The sequence below is a fragment of the Ananas comosus genome, linkage group 20 (genome assembly GCF_001540865.1).
Source record: "Ananas comosus cultivar F153 linkage group 20, ASM154086v1, whole genome shotgun sequence".
Lineage (NCBI taxonomy): Eukaryota > Viridiplantae > Streptophyta > Magnoliopsida > Poales > Bromeliaceae > Ananas > Ananas comosus.
Window position 1 is genome coordinate 9,600,259 of NC_033640.1, and position 18,436 is coordinate 9,618,694.

Below are 18,436 nucleotides of genomic sequence, written 5' to 3' on the forward strand. Positions count from 1 at the left end.
TTTTTCTACATATTTTTTCAGTTTTTTACTTTAATTTAATTTTTATTTTCATATTTTTTTGTACACCATAGTATTCTAAACCCTAAAAAGTAAGAACTGTATTTTCAGAAAGTATCATTATGAATATATCGTAATGTGTAAGATTTTTTTATTAGACACGTCTTTTTAGATGCATTCTTATTTTTCGTTAAATTTTAATGTATATAAGAGGGCGCAAAGGTTTAGATATATTCTATGCATAACTAGAATTAAATTTGGAATTGACAAAGTTGCTTGATGTTAAACTTGCCAAACCTAAAGTTTTTGCCTAGCTTGAGCTTAGATAAGGTTAGTAAGTTTCACAATCTAATTGTTGCAAAGTTTAGCAAATCGCAATGTTTCACCTGTGCTCTTTTATTTGGTAGAGAAATTGAATTTTTAGGTCAGAAGCTATAAAAAAAACAGAACAAAAAATAAAAAAAAATGGAACACAAACCAGACATGGTCTATAAAGTTTTTCTTTTTCAATTCCTCTCAGAAAAAAACACATCATTTAAAAGAATAACCAGGTCCATCCCCTTAAATTAGTTACAAAATGCATCAACCAATGCAAAGAGCACTTGCATTTTTTTCTGGAACATTATTTACTAACTTTGAAACCAAATTAACAAAACAACACTACCTAACCTAATGCGCAACATTCTCTTTTAACCAAATTGAGCAAATATAGGAGATTGGGCCCATTTCATGGCTTATTTAGTGAGGAAATTACTTGGTTCAATAACCAGCTGGGAGACCACCTTTTCTCGGGTCACTTACTGCAATTAAATCTCCAAACATAACCCCATTTCGTGTCCGCAAACTCTCCAGATTGCGAACAATAAATTGGCATATTGTTCCACCTGCTAGTGCTTGTAAAACATGGCCCTTCTTCCGCAATTGTGCTCGCGTCGCTGCAGGAACTTCAAAATGGTCTCCGAATACCGTCGTCCAGTTCTCGTATTGAACCACATTTGGGATCAGCTGCGAAAAATTAGAAACGGTAGTCTCGTAAGAAAGAAATTGCACTGCCATGAAAAATAAATGAAGATTTGGTTGACAAGTAATTAATAAGAAGAAGCCATCTTGATTTTTAAACAAATTCTCTGATAATTTGCTTCGATGATTGATGAACATGAAACTATGATTCTGGTAACACACATGCTACTCACTTTTGCAAGATATATATGTATATATTTTTAAAAGTCTCTATTTTGTACAAGAAAAATAAAATTCGAATCACAACCTGTGCTATTTAATCTTCAAACTATTATCTGACTCCTGAATTTCGGGATTTGTGGAGTCTTTCGAGTCAACTTAGTTCAATATTTGAGGCTTTTTTCCTTTATGGACATTCTTTTGACATGTTTTTCCATTAGGATCTTGGCATACTGCAAAAGCTCTGTTAATTATGCTCAAAAGTCACTAAAAATGTCACAATAATGAAAAGGAAAAAGCTCCACTAGTATACAAGTCAATATTAAACCCAGGAGAGTCTGATATAAGAAGCCAAAATAGTTATGTTATCTTCACCAGAATGAAAATTTCACTTTCGCTTTTTTCTTTTGTGCAAAACTGTACCACCGCAATACCGTATAGAAGAAGAAATCAGCATGATTTATAAAAGTAGACTTAAAATTTTAGCTAGTAAAGAAATACTTTTATTGAGGAAAAATGGCGAAGTTGAAGGTATATGATAAAACCTCATGGTACACTCGTGGAGCCATGATGGAAGATAATGGATCCATTCCTTTGGCGAAATGATTTAAAAACACTTCAACAGTCCCAGCAGTAATCATGGCCCCTCCACTAGCCCCGACAACACCCGTCAATTGTCCATCCTACAAAGGCATTAATAAAGATGAGAAAAAATTATAGCAAATTGCGATCTTTAATTAGATGGAAATAGTTATTATCATGCCTCCTTACTTTAGTTAGCCTTGTTCGCAACTTCCTGAAAAAAATTCTACTTTTGACGTTGTTAAACTCCATGCATGTATCAATTAGGAATATGCATAAATCCATGTCCAAACTATGAGAAGCAAAATCATTCATGTATTACATATCTCTATTAAGATATGTACATATCTTCAATCTTTTGAGCATTTCAATGCGCCTTGATAAGTCAAGTTTGATTTTGTTCTAAAATGAAAAAAAAAAAAATTATGAAAAAGGAAAGAGAGCACCTTAAGAATGATCGTCGGTGTCATGGAGGATAATGGCCTTTTGAAAGGCCTGATAAAATTTGCAGGAGCTGGTGGTGGAGTGTTAGCAGAAGCATTTGTGGGAATAGAAAAATCATCCATCTCATTATTTAGCACTATCCCGGTACTTGGGGACATAATTTGGGACCCAAAGTATGAATTTACTGTACTGGTCATTGACACAGCATTTCGCTCGCTATCGACAACGCACAAGTGACTGGTTCCGTGATCATGAAGGATGTTCCACCTAATATGTGAAGCTGATTAGAAAATGCATATTATTTCCTCTTGTTCTTATAAACAACAATTCTACGTGGCTCTTAATAGATGGACAAAATAAAGAACACAACTTTTCAGGTGTCAGAATTTTCAGCTTCGCACATCAATGTCACCAAAATAGATGAAAAGTTTGATTACAAAAAACACGAATAATACACTTTGCAAATCTCTATTGCTAGATAATAGTAAAACTTTGCTAACTTTTATGTAAACAATTTAGGAGACTAGAGTTTTGCTTACCTTCCACCATAATGGCTTGGGCCGAAAGTCATATTATCAAGTATGGTTTTCTTCAAATCTCCCGCAAACTTTGGAGATAACATATCAGATATTACTTCAGAAACATTTACAAAGTCAGGATCGCCGAGATTCATTCTTACGGCAAAAAAATGCTTTAATGATTCGATAAACCGATGAAGACCAAGGGTGCCAGAAACACCTGAAGGAATTCCATATTGAGCAAGAATATTTAATATCTGTGCCAACAACAGAAGGAAGAGAAAAGGGAAATATCTGTTACTAGGGCACTTTACGCTGTACTAATGCATGCGATGAAGTCTAAAAGTTCATGATATTTGTTTTTTCAGTCCAAAGCATAAATTTTGAAGACTCAATTTCCAGTTTTTATATTGTACATTTAAAACCTAATGTATAATAACCAAGAAGAACACTTACAAGGATCATTCCAGCACCACCGGCCGAAGGGGGCGGCATGCCCAATATTGTTAGACCCATCACATTCGCCTTTATCGGTTCTTGAACCTTTACTCGATACTTCTGCAAATCTTTCATGGTCAAGATACCTCCTAACTTGCGAACATCTCTAACCAAGTTAATCCCAACCGACCCCTTATAAAGTGCATCTGGTCCAAGCTCCGCAATAGCTCTAAATGTTCGAGAAAGCTTTCTATTGCGACAAATATCACCCGGCTTTAAGAGATCTCCGTTTGACGTAAACACACTTCGCAGGCCCTTATCATTTAAAATGCCTGATCTTGTCTTCTCCATCTGCATATGGAGATAAGGGGAAATTCGAAAGCCCTTTCGAGCAAACTGTTCGGCTGGTCGGACCAGCCGTTTCCATGGAAGCTTGCCGTGTTGCTTCCAAGCCTCATAAAGACCTGAAACTTCCGCTGGCACAGCTATAGATAGAGCACCGCTTGACTTTAGTGCGGAATTTCTCGCATACATGCTCTACATATACATCATAAATTTTCCAAATTTGTTCAATAAAGTTGATTCTCAAATAGAGAACATGAGAGTAGAGATATCCTAAAATGCCAATTATAGGTTCTTTTTATTTGTTTGGAAGGCAAAAACAGTAACAGGAGAAGGGGAGGGGATAAAAAAAATGGAATTTTAAATGGCAACTCATCAAGCATGATAGAACAAAAGAAAGACCAAAAAAAAAAAGTTAAAAAGAAAAAGAACCAAATAGCAATGACAAAATGTACCAAAGAATCCTACATAATCTTCTACAACAAATGAACCCCCAAAGGAGTGGATTGTTCTAGGATTAACTACAGAAGGAGACAACAACAACAAATTGTCGAAGTCATTAAAGAGTCATTCTATATCCCCCCCCATTCCAGATTGGCTCACACTCTGAACCCAACTCCTCTTCACTGCACTTTCAGAGACAAAAGAAAAAAAGAAAAAGAAAAGTATCCTCTATGAACACTTGCTCAAGGAATTAGACAATAAAATAAGCAATAGACAAAAGCCCCAAAAGCATATAACCCATGTTATGCTTAGAAGCCATTAAATTAGTTAACAGATACATAGCACTAAAAGGCAACAACAGAAAAACTACTTGACAAAATTTACCAATTTTATAGTACCAACTAAGAAAAGACACCAAAATAAACAATACCCACTTTTTCAGTAATCCTAATTACCAGAGAACAGTGTAAGAATAGTGACTTAAATGATTGATGTACAGAATTGAACCCATTACCTCTTGAAACTTCGCGGCTTAGCCGTTTAGGACAGTAGTCAATACTATATTGTCTGAAAAATCAATCTAGTTAAAAGTAGTCCAAAAGTAATTCCAATCAACTCTCGAGTGAAAGATGCATTAACAAATAAAATATGAATACTTGATAAATGATTTGCAAACTCTTCCCTCAACTACTATCACCCTTTAAAAAGTGATGATCAACAGAGAATTGAGTCTCTAAATATATTGTCTTATGCACTCTTCCTTATCAATAGGCTACATGTGAGGGAATTATATGAGACTGGAAGCCTGGTGGGAATCGACTCACGACACGACCTCCTGCTTCGATATCATATTAAAATAACTATTTGCCTCTAAAAATTTAAACCGTTAGAGCACGATATATTTTTAAAATATTTAGGATAATAACCTACATACTATTCAGAAATATTCAAGCTTCACATTTACTCCTAAAGAGTTTTAGTGATGAAAATCTCTCTCTCTCTCTCTCTCTCACTAAAGTTTTTCCGTTGCTAATTATCTCTATCATTCTGTGAGCTGATCTCAGATTAACACCGCGAGTTAATTTCATCCTGAGTCTAATCCCATAATAAAATAGGAAGTTGAGTACCCTAATTACTCTGATGGTATATCTAGCCCCCTTTTAAAAATATATTTATTTATATTCAAACAGCTGTTTCGCTCACCTCCGACGCCGCCGAGGGCGCGGTCTCCCGCATGTCGAAGGCCTGGGCGCCGCCGCCGCCGCCGCGGGTGAGGCTCACGAGCATGAAGGCGCCGCCGCCGATGCCGCTGGACGCGGGGCTCACCACGCCGAGGCAGAGTGCGGCCGCCACCGCGGCGTCGACGGCGTGGCCGCCCTCGCGGAGCGCGTCCCTCCCCACGGCCGAGCACCGCCCGTCGTCGGCGGCGACGGCCCCGCCGTGGAGCGGCCCAGTCGCGTGGGCCGGGCGGGGCGAGGCGGCGGCGCCGAGGAGGCAGGCGAGGAGGAGGACGACGACGAAGGTAATGGCCGCGCGTAGGCGCATTAATGGAGCTGTGGATAAGGAGCGAGGAGAGGGGTTAGAGAGAGAAAGAGAGAGAGCTCGGAGCTCACCGGCCATGGCGACGGGGATCGAGAAGCTCGAGCTCGAGCTCGATGATGAGAGAGAGAGAGAGAGAGAGAGAGAGAGAGGTGCAACGGCCTCTGGTGTGTGGGAGTGTACGCGGCCACCGTGTATAGTCTCCCGGATTTTGCGCTAAAGTCACTAAACTAAGTCTTAATTGTACTACCGGTCCCTAAATTTTATTTTCATTATTTTTTTAAGTCTAAGGGCCAATTTAGATGTATGATAACATTTTGCTCAGGAGGAGGCTTCGGACCATATATTCGCTCAATGCGTCTTTATTAAGTTTATCATGATTAGGGATGCAAACGGGGCGGATCTTGATGCGGGAACCCCGCCCCGACTACAAAAAGTTCGCCCTGCCTCCCGCCCAGAATCCGTGACGAGTTGAAAGTAATTATCTCATAATCCGCCCCGCCTTATAACCTGCCTTCCGCGCGTGCTCCGAATCCGTCCCGCCAAATAGTATTTATTTTATAAATTATAATATTATTAATATTTTATAAATCTAAATCAACAAAATTTTTAATATTAATTGATAATATTATCAAGTTATATATAATTAATAATATCAACTATAAAAATAAAAAATATTAATCACAACTCGCAATAAAATTCAAAAATTTTAAATACATACATATGGAAAAATTTTAAAGACATACATTTGGGGCAGATTCGGGGTGGTTCATGACGGGGCGGATTCGGGGCGGATCAAAAATTTTCCTGTTTCCTGCCCCGAATCCGCCATGGATCATAAAAATTGCCCCGTTTCTTGCCCCGAATCCGTTTATCTCCTCCCGTTTACTGCTCCATTCGGGACAGATCGGGGCGGGAGCTCCACCACCCCGGATCCATTTGCATCCCTAATCATGGTGATGGGTATACAGGGTGTCTGGCTAAAGAGCTAGAAGACGACGTATGCCAGGTCTGGGATAGGCGGAAGGTCAAGAAAGGATTGCATAATACGAGATATAGTCTTCCTGAATTAGTTGCGTACTGGTGGATAATTTGGAAGGCCAGGAATGATTTGTTTTTTCGAAACATTCAACCACAACCTTTATTGGTCATTCACAGACTAGTGCAGTTGTGAAAATTCTGGGATCTACTCCTTCGTACTTAGTAGAAGCCATACCACTGCATGAGAAGTGACTTTTTTTTTTTTCCGACTGTCTTATTATTTTATCAAGGCCCTGAATGCCTCATCCTTATAGTCTAGTTCATCCATTCAATAAATGAAGCGGGTAGCGTGTTACCTTATCTAAAAAAAAAAACATTTTGCTCCACCCATTGTCTTTGAGAAATATTATGTTTACAATTAAAAGGAACATAAAATATACAATCCTCTATCACAGAAGTAATTCAACTCATTTTGAATTTCACTATTATAAAAGTAAATATGAAAAAAATATTAAAAAAAAGTGAAAGGGCTAATGGATAAAACTTTGCCTTTAGATGACCAAGTTGTAAGAGACAATGGCTCATTATTTTTGGGTTAAAATATATAAAGATTCCGTTGACTAAGCCTCAGCAACTTCCATTATAGAGGTTGGGATATGATTTTAGTAAATAATAATAATAATAATAATTTATTAAATTATAATATTAATTACTTTTTAGGAAGTAAAATTAGGCCAATTAATAATTAATAAATAATATAATTATTAAATTAGATAAAGCTCTTAAGTAAACCAAGTTTAAAAATGCAATTTTTTGTTACTTCGTAGAATCACTACAGCTTTTTAACAATAATTGAAAATATTAGAGGGTTAATTGACAAGGAGAGGACGAATCATCTATCATCTTAAATTTTTAGACGAATTTGAAAACTATGATAAAACAACATAATCAAAACTTATACAATTTTTAATATAAAATAAAGATAATCCAAACATAAACTAAAGCACAAGGAGGAATTTGTCTCGTTTTTCCCCTTGTTTTAATCCAAAATCTTTAATAATAAAAAATGAGGAAGCTCGTAGAAACAAATGGACAACAAAGTTTGGCAAAAATGTTGTTTAGGTAGGTCATTAGTTGTTAAGCTTCGATTAGTTAATTTTTACCAATTAAGAAACGACTTTGACCACGTGGACAAAAATCATATGGGGATTATCTTAAAGCAAGCGCTTTTGGTGTAGTTCGAGATGCGCGCAGCTTGGGTGCAGTTTCTACCGCAAAGGGCGGCTAAAATTTGATTAAAATATGACCTGCACATAATGCGTCCATATACTAAGGAACGAAAATTTCATATTTTTTTTATCAAAAGTTTAAGTGTCATGACACATGGGACCGTGTGCGTGCTGTTCATAAAAAATTTATATGTATCAATACATAATATTATAAAATTTTTATTTTCTTTAGCAACAAAATATTTTAACTGTTTATTATGTATTTTTATCGGATTATTTAATTTTTTTTAACAAAATTATTTATTAATTTAAAGAATAAAGAGTCTTGAGCCGTGCTATCGGCATGAAAATAATATGGTGCTGATATTTTGCTGGCACGATAAATACAGTCTGTGTTGATAGACACTTAAATTCGGAGAGAAATGGGATAGAGCTATCAGAGTCCTTATTAAAGACAAAAATTATATAGGTGTTATCCTAACAGAAGTATTTGCTACGGGGATGTCACTGCTGAGCACTATGGATATATATAAAAGTAGACTCACATAGAATAATAGCTGTATAGATTTTTTTTAAAAAAATATTAAATATAAAAATATTTAAACACCGTTCTCTAACAGCTTAAACTCAACCGTTGTACTCTAAAAGCTTAAACTGTTAGAGAACGGTGTTTAAACATTTTTATATTTAAAACTCTCCCTCACGTCTGGGCTCGAGGCTTTTTAATCGGTTCATGACGTGGGCTTGAATTAAATGGGAGGAAATTAATATGCTAAGAGCCTGGCGTGACTCGAACTCAGTACCAACCTGGCTCTGATACCATGTGAAACAACCGTTGTACTCTAAAAATTTAAGCTGTTAAAGAACGGTGTTTAAATATTTTTATATTTAACAAAAAAAATAAAAGATATATAACTAATGGATCTTAATCTAGAATTAATAACTTTTGGCTTTTGTGGATGCTGCTAAACATATCATAATTTTGACTTATAAAGATTGCGTAGAACTGAAATTATGCAACACGTTTTAGAGATTATTAGACTCGCATTAATTGTGTATTTGGTTTGAGAAGAGAATTTTTTGAATTTCGTGTGTGACCAACTGTATGAACTTATTTTTGCCTAACTAGAGGTATTTTAGCAGAATTATTTAAAGTGACAATAACAACCGTCTCAGATAAAATCTCAAAGGTAATTTTAAACTATCATTGAAGCAATGATACAAAGTTTGAGTTTCAAAACTCATTTTAACTTTTCGATTGATATACAACCCCAAATGCCTAGTTTCTCAAAAACATAGTTGATTTGTCACTTTCTGAAGAAAAAAAAAAATGTTCTAAAAATTTGGTGAGAAGGTTCAATATGTTATGATAGAGCAATAATCTAAAAATGCATGACCAGCATAAATAATAATTGCATGTCACACTGTAGAACAAACAATGTTTTCTACCACTTTTGCAATTCAAATTTTATTAATTGTAGGAAGAAAAAAATCCCTATCTATAATCTATAATCTATCTATAATATATCTATAATCTATAACTATATATTATTCCTCAATAACTGCACACATGTCGCGAGGAGGCCAAGGCCGCAGGTGGAGCTGCGAGCGCGGAGCGGACTTGATAAGGACTTGGCGGGCGCGGCGCGGGCCGCTCGTGCGCGATCACGGCGCTGCCTCGCGCGGGGGCGCTTGAGTGATGCGGAACGCGGGTCGCGAGGCCGAGGCAGGGGACGCAGTTGCTGGCCGGGAGCGGAGTCCCCGGAGTCCGGGGCGCTGGCGCGGCGTGCTGGACGACGGCGGGCATGCGCGCAGGATGGGCTCCGGCGCTGGGAGCCGCAGGGCGAGGGAGGCGCGCGGCAGCGTGGGCAGCGGGCGCCGGCACGGCGGTCGGCGCGGAGCGAAAAAAAAATCGCCGCTCTTTGATGGGTTTGTATCGGGGTCCACCGAGGGCCTCCACGTGAGGGGAGGTCCACAGTGGACCTCTCTCTCATTATATTATTTATTTAAGTTAAATATATATATATATATAGTTAGTATGGCAGCTATGATGGCTTATGGAAGCACGGAGGGGCCTCCGTGTGTCCACTTTGTTTTCGATGTCGAACTTTGTCGAATCGCACGCATCGGCTTCTGTTAGACTGATTTAGAGTATTTGAAGTATATTATAAAATAAATTTAGCGGATTTTCGATATCATTTCGACTAGAATGATCGTAAGTGGCTCAAATCAATGGCTGAAAATAAAAATCTTTACAAACATATGATGATATGACATTAAAATTTAGATCAAAGTTAGTTGATCTTGTGTTTTTATGTTATAAAGACATTTTCTATCAACAATTTCATGGGATTTGGATATTTCTAACACGCTTAAACTTGCAACCGGCCTTCACTGAGCAGCCATTAAAAGTTATTGTATTTTGAGCGCCCTTGCGATCCACTAGACAAGATTGATATGAAAAATCACCAAAATTTATTTTCTTTGTTTTTTTTTTTTTTTAGGTACTTCAAATTATTCTAGATCAACTCTTAACGGAGCGATGTCGATTCGAAGTCCGAACATCGAAAATAATTGCTGAAGCACAGAGGGCTCCGTGCTTCCATTAGCATACCAGACCCACTTATATAATATTATCATATAATATATATATATATATATTTATAATATATATATATATATAATTTTATTATAAAATATATTTATTATATAATATTTTTAATTTATTATTATAATATATATTTATTTAATATATATATTTATTTGCTATATAGATATATTATTATATAATAATTTATTATATAATTTACTATTTATTTTTATAAAATATAAAATATATAAATAAATGTTAAATAATTTACACTACTGGTATTAAATATAAATATTAATTTTATAATATTGAGCATTCACATACAAATTGTACATTAAAAAATAAAAAAAATTAATGCAGGTTAAGTTAATTTTATATTTGATGAAAATTAATTACAAGAATCACAAACAATAATTTCTTATCTCATTCACTCACTACTGGGAGACTATGATACCTACTAAAATTATTTCACTAACTAATGGGGGACTACTATGCCTACTAAAATTTTTTTATGTATTTATTGCACCATTTAAATTTTAAAATTAATTTTATAACTAATTTTTAAAATTAAATTTTAAAATAACTGTCCGCAGCATCGTACGGTCCCTTAACTAATTTGATTTTTATTCCGGAATTTATTAGTAAGGAGATGCTTTGAAGCAACACCAATGAATAGGAGTCAAAGTGTGACAAGTGATGTGGGGAAAAAGTAGCTAAAGTGAGAAACAAGTCACAAGTAATAATTAAAAAAAAAAAAATCAAGGATTATGGTTTAGGAAAGAGACAAGACACGAGCACCATGATTTCAAACACTCCACGTTCCTGCTCCATTGTTTACCGTGTTGAAAATTGAAATAGATTTAGAGCAAATTAATTTTAATTTTATTTTTTATCTTTATTTATCGTTTCATTCGGAATGGATCAGCATAAGATTAAATTATTGGTAGATTTTTTAAGTGGATCAAAGAAAAAAAAAAGAATTTTTTCCTATCGCTCCAATGGATCGAAACAAATTCATGACGAATTATATTTTTCTATACTCTTTTGCTCTCACTTATCGTCCCATTTAGGTGGATTGAGGTGGGAGCTAGGCCAACCCGAATCCATTTACATCCCTACTCCACGCTTCACAAAACACACACACACACAACTATGTATCTAAGAAATAAGATGGACCACTCAGTACAATTTTATCTTAAAATTTGCAGAGTTACTTTACAGCTCAAGGATTTGAATCTTTGTATGTGTATGTCATAAAAATTAGGGTAAACTTCAAATACCATTTCTCTGATTTCGTGCTTTCTCATGTTAATACCCTATGATTTAAATTGTATCAAGTTAGTGTCATGTGGTTTTATTTTTATCTTTTCACTAGCTTTTTTGTTAATATTTCGTTAAATTATATAAAAAAAACTTCAGATATTCCACCTATAGTTTATCAAATATTCACTTTAGTACCCTTTAGTTTAAATTTTTGTCACTGATTTAATGAAAAGAATTAGTGAAATTGATAATAAAAAGATAAAAATAAAATCATAGGGCACTAAACTGATACAATTTAAACCACGAGATACTAAAATGAGAAAGTGTGAAACCACAGGAGTGATATTTGAAGTTTTTCCTAAAAATTGGGATTCAAATTGCCGCCTTTATGAATAGTGGCCTTCTATTTTAGATTTTGGTAAGTAAAAAGGTGAATTTTATTTAGCACTTATATTTTTCAGCACAAAAAAAATATTTGAGGGTAATTTAATGCAGTGCCTCACGCAATAGTATTATTCAAATAACACTTTATTAAATAATACTATACTCTATCGAAAGACCAGATAAGCCAGTTTTAAGGAGGAAGCAATAAACTTCAAATATTATTCATGTGGTTTCGTACTTTCTCACTTAGTATCTTATGGTTTAAATTGTATCAGTTTAGTACCCTATGATTTTATTTTCTCTTTTCGTCAATCCTTTCATTAACTTTTCATTAAATTATATATAAAAAACTTCATATCCCTCCTATAGTTTTTCGAATATTCACTCTATAGCATTTAGTTTTAACTTTGTCACTGATTTAACGAAAAAAATTAGTGGAAGAATAACAAAAAGAGAAAAATAAAATCACAGAATACAAAAATTATATACTTTAAGCCATGATACTTAAAACTAGGCGTGGTTTAAATAGGCGTTTTAGCTTCTTCCCCTTGACATTTTCTCACCATCTTTTTTTTGAATTATTTTAAGTACTTAAACTAAAATTTTATTCAATTTAATATCTCCTGTTGGTAGTTGTTAATTTTTTAAAATTATAAAATTTGATCGAATTATTAGTGAATTTTTTAAAATTTATAATATACTTAAACTAAAATTACTCAATTCCAAAAACTTAAAATTCAGAAGAGGCCAATGAAAAAAAAAGTTTAAGTTGAGCGGGCCTACTTTGGGTAAAATATTCGAAACATTTTTTTTTAAAAAAAAATGTAGAAAAAGAGGATAAATATTCAAAAAAATAAAAATTAACAAAAAGATCCTCTTTGGATCGGGGAGTTTTGAACCGGCATGAAAAATTATAAAATTTGATCGAATTATTAGTGAAAATCATTCGAAACAGTTTAAAAATAAAAATGTAGAAAAAGAGGATAAATCATATTCAAAAAAAAAAAAATAACGAAAAAGATCCGTTTTGGATCGGGGTTTTGAACCCGACGTGAATCGAACACGCAACCTTCTGATCTGGAGTCAGACGCGCTACCATTGCGCCACGGATCCCAATTGATAAAATAGAAAAATAAATTATACATGTATTAATATTACAATAATTGCTAAAGGAATTTCCCTTGTATATGTATATTTATATAGATTAGGGCTACTACACGCTATGATTATAAATTTCTTCATACTCATAAGTTTTTCACCGTTAGATGAATAGATGTGCGGTTAGGATGATAGTGGTTACTAAGGGTTGAGCAAGCAGTTGGTTGAATAATATTATTTAACAGATGGAAATGGTCAAAGGGACATATTTAAATGACCGAAAATTTATGAGTACAAAATGATCTATACCTATAAAAGTATAGTAGCTAGACTATATATATATATATATATATATATATAGAGAGAGAGAGAGAGAGAGAGAGAGAGAGAGAGAGAGAGAGAGAGAGAGAGAGAGAGTTGAGCTGGAATGCTATTGGTAGCAAACGGGCTCCGTTGCCCCCCATTGGTTTTCGATGATAGAGCCTTCAAATCGACAATCGGGACCGTTGAACATGATCTGTACCATTTGAACTATCTAGAAACCAAAATTTAAATTTTTTCGACATCATTGACCTAATGATCAAAATATTTCAAAATTTATAATTTGAACAGTAGATATGAGGCGTTTTCTCGTTTAACGGTGTAAAGCTATCCAAATCAATTGAATTTTGGTTAGAAAATTATTTAAACTATTTAGAATAAGATCTATACTCGCGATCTTGATTATAAAATTACTATCATCACTTTTTAGAGAATATTCATTTTCAGTCGTTCATTTTTACGCCCACTTGATGGACAAGAGAACAATATCGAAAAATATGAAATTTTATTTCTAAATACTTCAAGTGGTATAAATCATTTTCAACGATACCGATTGTTGATTTGAAGGCTCCATTATCGAAAACAAATGGGTGGCAACGGAATTTATTTGCTACCGATAGTATTCCAGCTCAACTCTATATATATATATATATATATATACACACACACACACACGGTTTTATGTCTTCCTACATCTAATAGTTTTTGTTTTCTCAATGTTCAAGTTAAGTTCAAATAATATTATGAAATGACTTAAATTATGAACTTAACTAGTTATGAACGCCACCCGCTATAAAAAAATAACATTTAAAGACATTTTTTTAATATATTTAACGATGCTTAAAAATTAATGTCCCAATATAGTTTAGCGTCATAGTTGAAAGTTGGTTAATGAAAAGCCGTGACATATACTGCGTTTAAAATCTAACTCATCAATTATATTTGAAGGCGAAATTTTCAGGCAAAACAAATAAGAAAAAGAAATGATCAACTTCAGTTGAGAGGATCTTTGTATCTTTTTACCTAAAGTGTAGATCTTAGGTTAGTGTCTTGTAATAATTAGATTAAAATTTAGTGATTTTTTTTTTTCTCAGTACAAGTATTCTGCAAGTTAATAGCTAGATGTGACTAAACAAGAAAATATTGCATGTACCAAATAAGGTTACATACCATCAATTGGACGTACTGTGTGACCAAACAACATAAACTATTCAATTGAGTTTTAAAAAGAAAATTCCAATAGGATAATTTTATCCTTTTTGGTTGTAGTTTTATTACAGTATTAGAAGTAAAATATCAAATTACTATCTCAAATAACCAATGCTCATATTTTTTTTTTAATTTTGGGCCAAAATGACTTTAACGGCGAGGTGGGCACAACACGAATCTTAACTCTTTCATCCTACGCCCCGAATGTATGATTCCTAATCCGAGCGAATCCGAACTGTGTCGTACCATGCCTGACCGGTCTGAACGAGAGACTATATCGATCAACAAGATATAAATTAAAGCGAGTTTATAGAAAATTTGTAGAGTTATTTGCGAGCATGCATACTAGCTAGCACTGGTACATGCTTAATAAAAGAAGTTGTAGAAAGAGACAAAGGAGGGGGGGCTTGTAAAATGAAGCCCCCATGAATGGTTTCAATGAGGGCTTCATTTAAGGCAAAGGGATGAAATCTCCATGCAAATGCATCCTCATTTAAGCCCCCACCACCTCCCTTTCTCTTGTTTCAATCTAAAAGGTTACACTTCTCCACGTGATCTCTCTCCCTTTTCCCCTCTACGCTCTAACTCAAGCTCCTTTCAAATGATAGCATTAATTTCCTATCTCTCTCTCTCTCTCTCTCTTCACAGGAGAGGCAGCAATGCAGAGACAGTCCCTTTCAGATGACACACATAAATGAAGCCACCTACATCAGTGGCCCAAACATTACTCACTCTCTCTCTCTCCATCTCCCTTTTATTTTTTTGGTTATATATACATAGATTATAGAAGTTTAGCTTATTAGTGTCTGTTTGATTTGACTTTTATAAAGTCCGTAACTTTTAATCTTATAGAAAGCATAAGAGAGGGTGTGCATTTTAAGAGCGGAAGCTATAGTTTGAAAATTTTGATCATGATCACCATTATTAAAATAATACTCTATTAATGTTGACTAACAATAATATTATATTGTACAATAAAGCAAAATAAGCTCTTACTCATATGCATTCACGATAATACAGTTTACTGTCCTTTTGGCCCAGTTGTAGAATCCAATATTATTTGATAAAGTATTATTATAATAAGATTGATCTTTATGGGAAAATTACTACATATATATATAGTAATGGTGACGATTAATTGTCGAATAAAATGTTACTCTTAATCCTATTTCAGCTAAACCAAAACACAATCGGTTTGAAGAATGGTAAAATGATCATCTTGTACAAAAATGTTTATGTGCTAAGCAGGTGACTTAATATATAGATAGATGTTAGATACTTCAAATACGCGTAGATACAATTAATTATAATATACTAGGGATTTCATAGGCTAAAGTATTTGAGTAAAAAGTTCAAACTAAGCCATAATATTTTTGAAAGTAAGAGAACTATCCATACATTTTTTTCCTTTTCTTTTGCCTCATAAATTTGGGCCAAATGCACTAAATAAAATTAATAAGAATTCATGTGAATTTTCCGAATCATGTGTCGAGGATCATGTGAAGGACATCAAAGATCCTCTCTGCAACTCATTTATGACCCACTTCATCAATCTTTTATATACAAGGCCACTTGGGCCTCCCTTTTTTGAAGGGTATCAAGTATATATCAACGTAGCCTCCTCCATTGAAGAGCCATCATATATAGAGAGATATTCTTATTATTAAAGAGTCATGAAGAAGTGTTATTGCACCAAAGATACACTTCTTCTATTCATGCTCTTATTGATCTCTACAATGTGTGAAGGTCTTCGATCAACACCTCGTAAGTTTACGAGTCTCTACGCACATTGTATTTAGTATTAACTTCTTACGTCGGTTTTGATAGTATGGAAATAATGCGTAATTTTGCTTGCATTTTGTTTCACAGATGATATAACGGGTTCGAATGACGAAGGAGATGAAACAAGCTCTTTGTTTAAGGTTTGTACATTGTTTTCTTTCCATCGAAATCATTAAAAAAAGGGTTTTGCATATGTTGTTCTTTTTCCAAACCAAAGAGAGAACATGAGTTACATTTATATATATATATGGCTATAGAGTTTAATTGTTTCTTGTATTAATGCAACTTTGTATTTGAGTAGAACATCGAAGCGCTAAACGACCATTTCATTAAATTGTAGAATCTAGTTTCGATGTGAAGCTTCTGCTTTCGGTCTCGATTCTATTTTCACGCTTGTTTGGCTTTGTTATTGGTTCTACGTTTAAACTTTAGATGTAACACCGATTATCAAATATGAAAGTCGAAGATTTTAGCTTACATGGCTCAAACACACAAAGTGATCGAAGACGAAGAATCGACATTCATTGCTTTGTATTTTCGCGCAGGAGGAGAGAGATGACGACATCCTAAAAGGAATGTTCGCGACCGGTTCGAGCTTGCCCGACTGCACGAACGCTTGCGGGGCGTGTTTTCCATGCAAGAGGGTCATGGTGAGCTTCAAGTGCTCCGTCGCCGAGTCGTGCCCGATCGTCTACCGTTGCATGTGCAAGGGGAAATACTATCACGTCCCGTCGAATTGATGATATATACGGACTTGCATGATCAAGTTTCAGCAAAAGGAGTCATTAATGGAGGAGAAACTAAGTCATATATGACTCATTTTTAACTTTTTCGCTCCCTTTTCATCTTTTTCTTGTTGTAAATGTTCCTCTAGTAGACTAATGTGGGGGAGCACGAAATTGAGAAGTGGTGTTGGTTTGGAGGAAGTGTAATGGGGTATTTGTAAATGATGAGCCTTTTCAATATTTGAGAGTAGATTATTAACTAATCTGTGTCGCATCCTCTTTTTTATTTTTGAGATAGAAGGATATATAGCATGCTACTCGTTTCGTTTATTTTTAAACTTAGCTGAAAATGTGAATCAACTAGAATTCGAACTTTGTACCTCAGATACCAACTATCAAGCTTTTTGCCATTTACGTTAGGGACAGTCGGTTCTATGTCGCATCGTCAAAGTATCAAACTTGTTTTTAACAATATTAAGTGTATTCTCTGCACGCATGTACTTCTTTTTAGATCTTTTCCTCGCTTATTATTTTTCGCCTACTGTTAATGAGCATTGCTCAGAGCAAAATGAAAACAGTGACAGAAGAATTATTACGTGCAAATTAAAATTAAACCGTAGAAATGAACTTATACCCACATGAACATTTTGATCAACCTGTATATACTGGGGCACGTTTGGCCTTTTTTATGGGCTTTTTTTTTTCAATTCAAGTTCTATGTGGTTAACAACAAAACAAAAAAAAAAAGTGCATATTTGCTCGAAAACACTAGTAGTTACTACGAAGAAAGAACTGTGTGCATGAGCATATTCATATCGATCTCTTCATTAATATGTACATATAATACTATGCTCATTTGTAGTTTTAATTACTTGCATTTTTGTATAAAATTGAGAACAAAAGATGCAGTATATATATATATATAGAGAGAGAGAGAGAGAGAGAGAGAGAGAGAGAGAGAGAGAGAGAGAGAGAGAGAGAGAGAGAGAGAGTCCAGCTGAGGTGCTTTTAATAGTATCAAGCACTTGGCACTATAAAGTTTTTCACCATTAGATTTATTCCTTTGACCATTTTTATCCGTTAGATCATACTATTTAACCAACCGTACACACACTAAATTCTGGGAGATCACTATCATCCAAACTGTACATCCATTTATCCAAGAGCCGAGAATGTACCTAATAACACAAATGACTTGATGCTAGTAGAAGTACTATTCCAACCTAATTTTATATATATATATACATATATATATATATATATATATATAGAATTGAGTTTCTATGCTTTTAAAAGTAACAAGTTATTGATACTTATAGATTTTTAGCTATTGGATTAAGAAATATGTGGTTAGGATGATGTGGGCCCCCT

The 18,436-nt window shown here is 34.5% G+C and overlaps 2 protein-coding genes and 1 non-coding gene across 4 annotated transcripts; 1 reads left to right on the plus strand and 2 right to left on the minus strand.

Annotated features, from left to right (window-relative positions):
- On the minus strand, positions 482-5,802 carry LOC109725479 (gamma-glutamyltranspeptidase 1-like). 2 transcript variants are annotated; one of them, XM_020254681.1, is made up of 6 exons: positions 5,148-5,793; positions 3,177-3,695; positions 2,742-2,977; positions 2,205-2,469; positions 1,722-1,859; positions 482-1,002 (listed from the first exon to the last, which is right to left on the minus strand). In XM_020254681.1, the coding sequence occupies exons 1-6, from the start codon at positions 5,562-5,564 to the stop codon at positions 757-759; spliced, it is 1,821 nt and encodes a 606-aa protein (XP_020110270.1). In that variant the 5' UTR covers positions 5,565-5,793; the 3' UTR covers positions 482-756. The 2 variants fall into 2 exon arrangements, with proteins under 2 accessions (XP_020110270.1, XP_020110271.1); XM_020254682.1 differs by lacking the exon at positions 482-1,002 and adding an exon at positions 1,031-1,420 and having other exon boundaries at positions 5,148-5,802.
- Positions 12,972-13,043, minus strand: TRNAW-CCA. The gene has a single exon. It is a non-coding gene; the product is annotated as a tRNA-Trp (tRNA).
- Positions 16,185-17,168, plus strand: LOC109725480 (protein EPIDERMAL PATTERNING FACTOR 2-like). The gene is made up of 3 exons (XM_020254683.1): positions 16,185-16,322; positions 16,428-16,480; positions 16,886-17,168. Exons 1-3 carry the CDS (start codon positions 16,232-16,234, stop codon positions 17,078-17,080), a joined length of 339 nt encoding a protein of 112 aa, XP_020110272.1. The 5' UTR covers positions 16,185-16,231; the 3' UTR covers positions 17,081-17,168.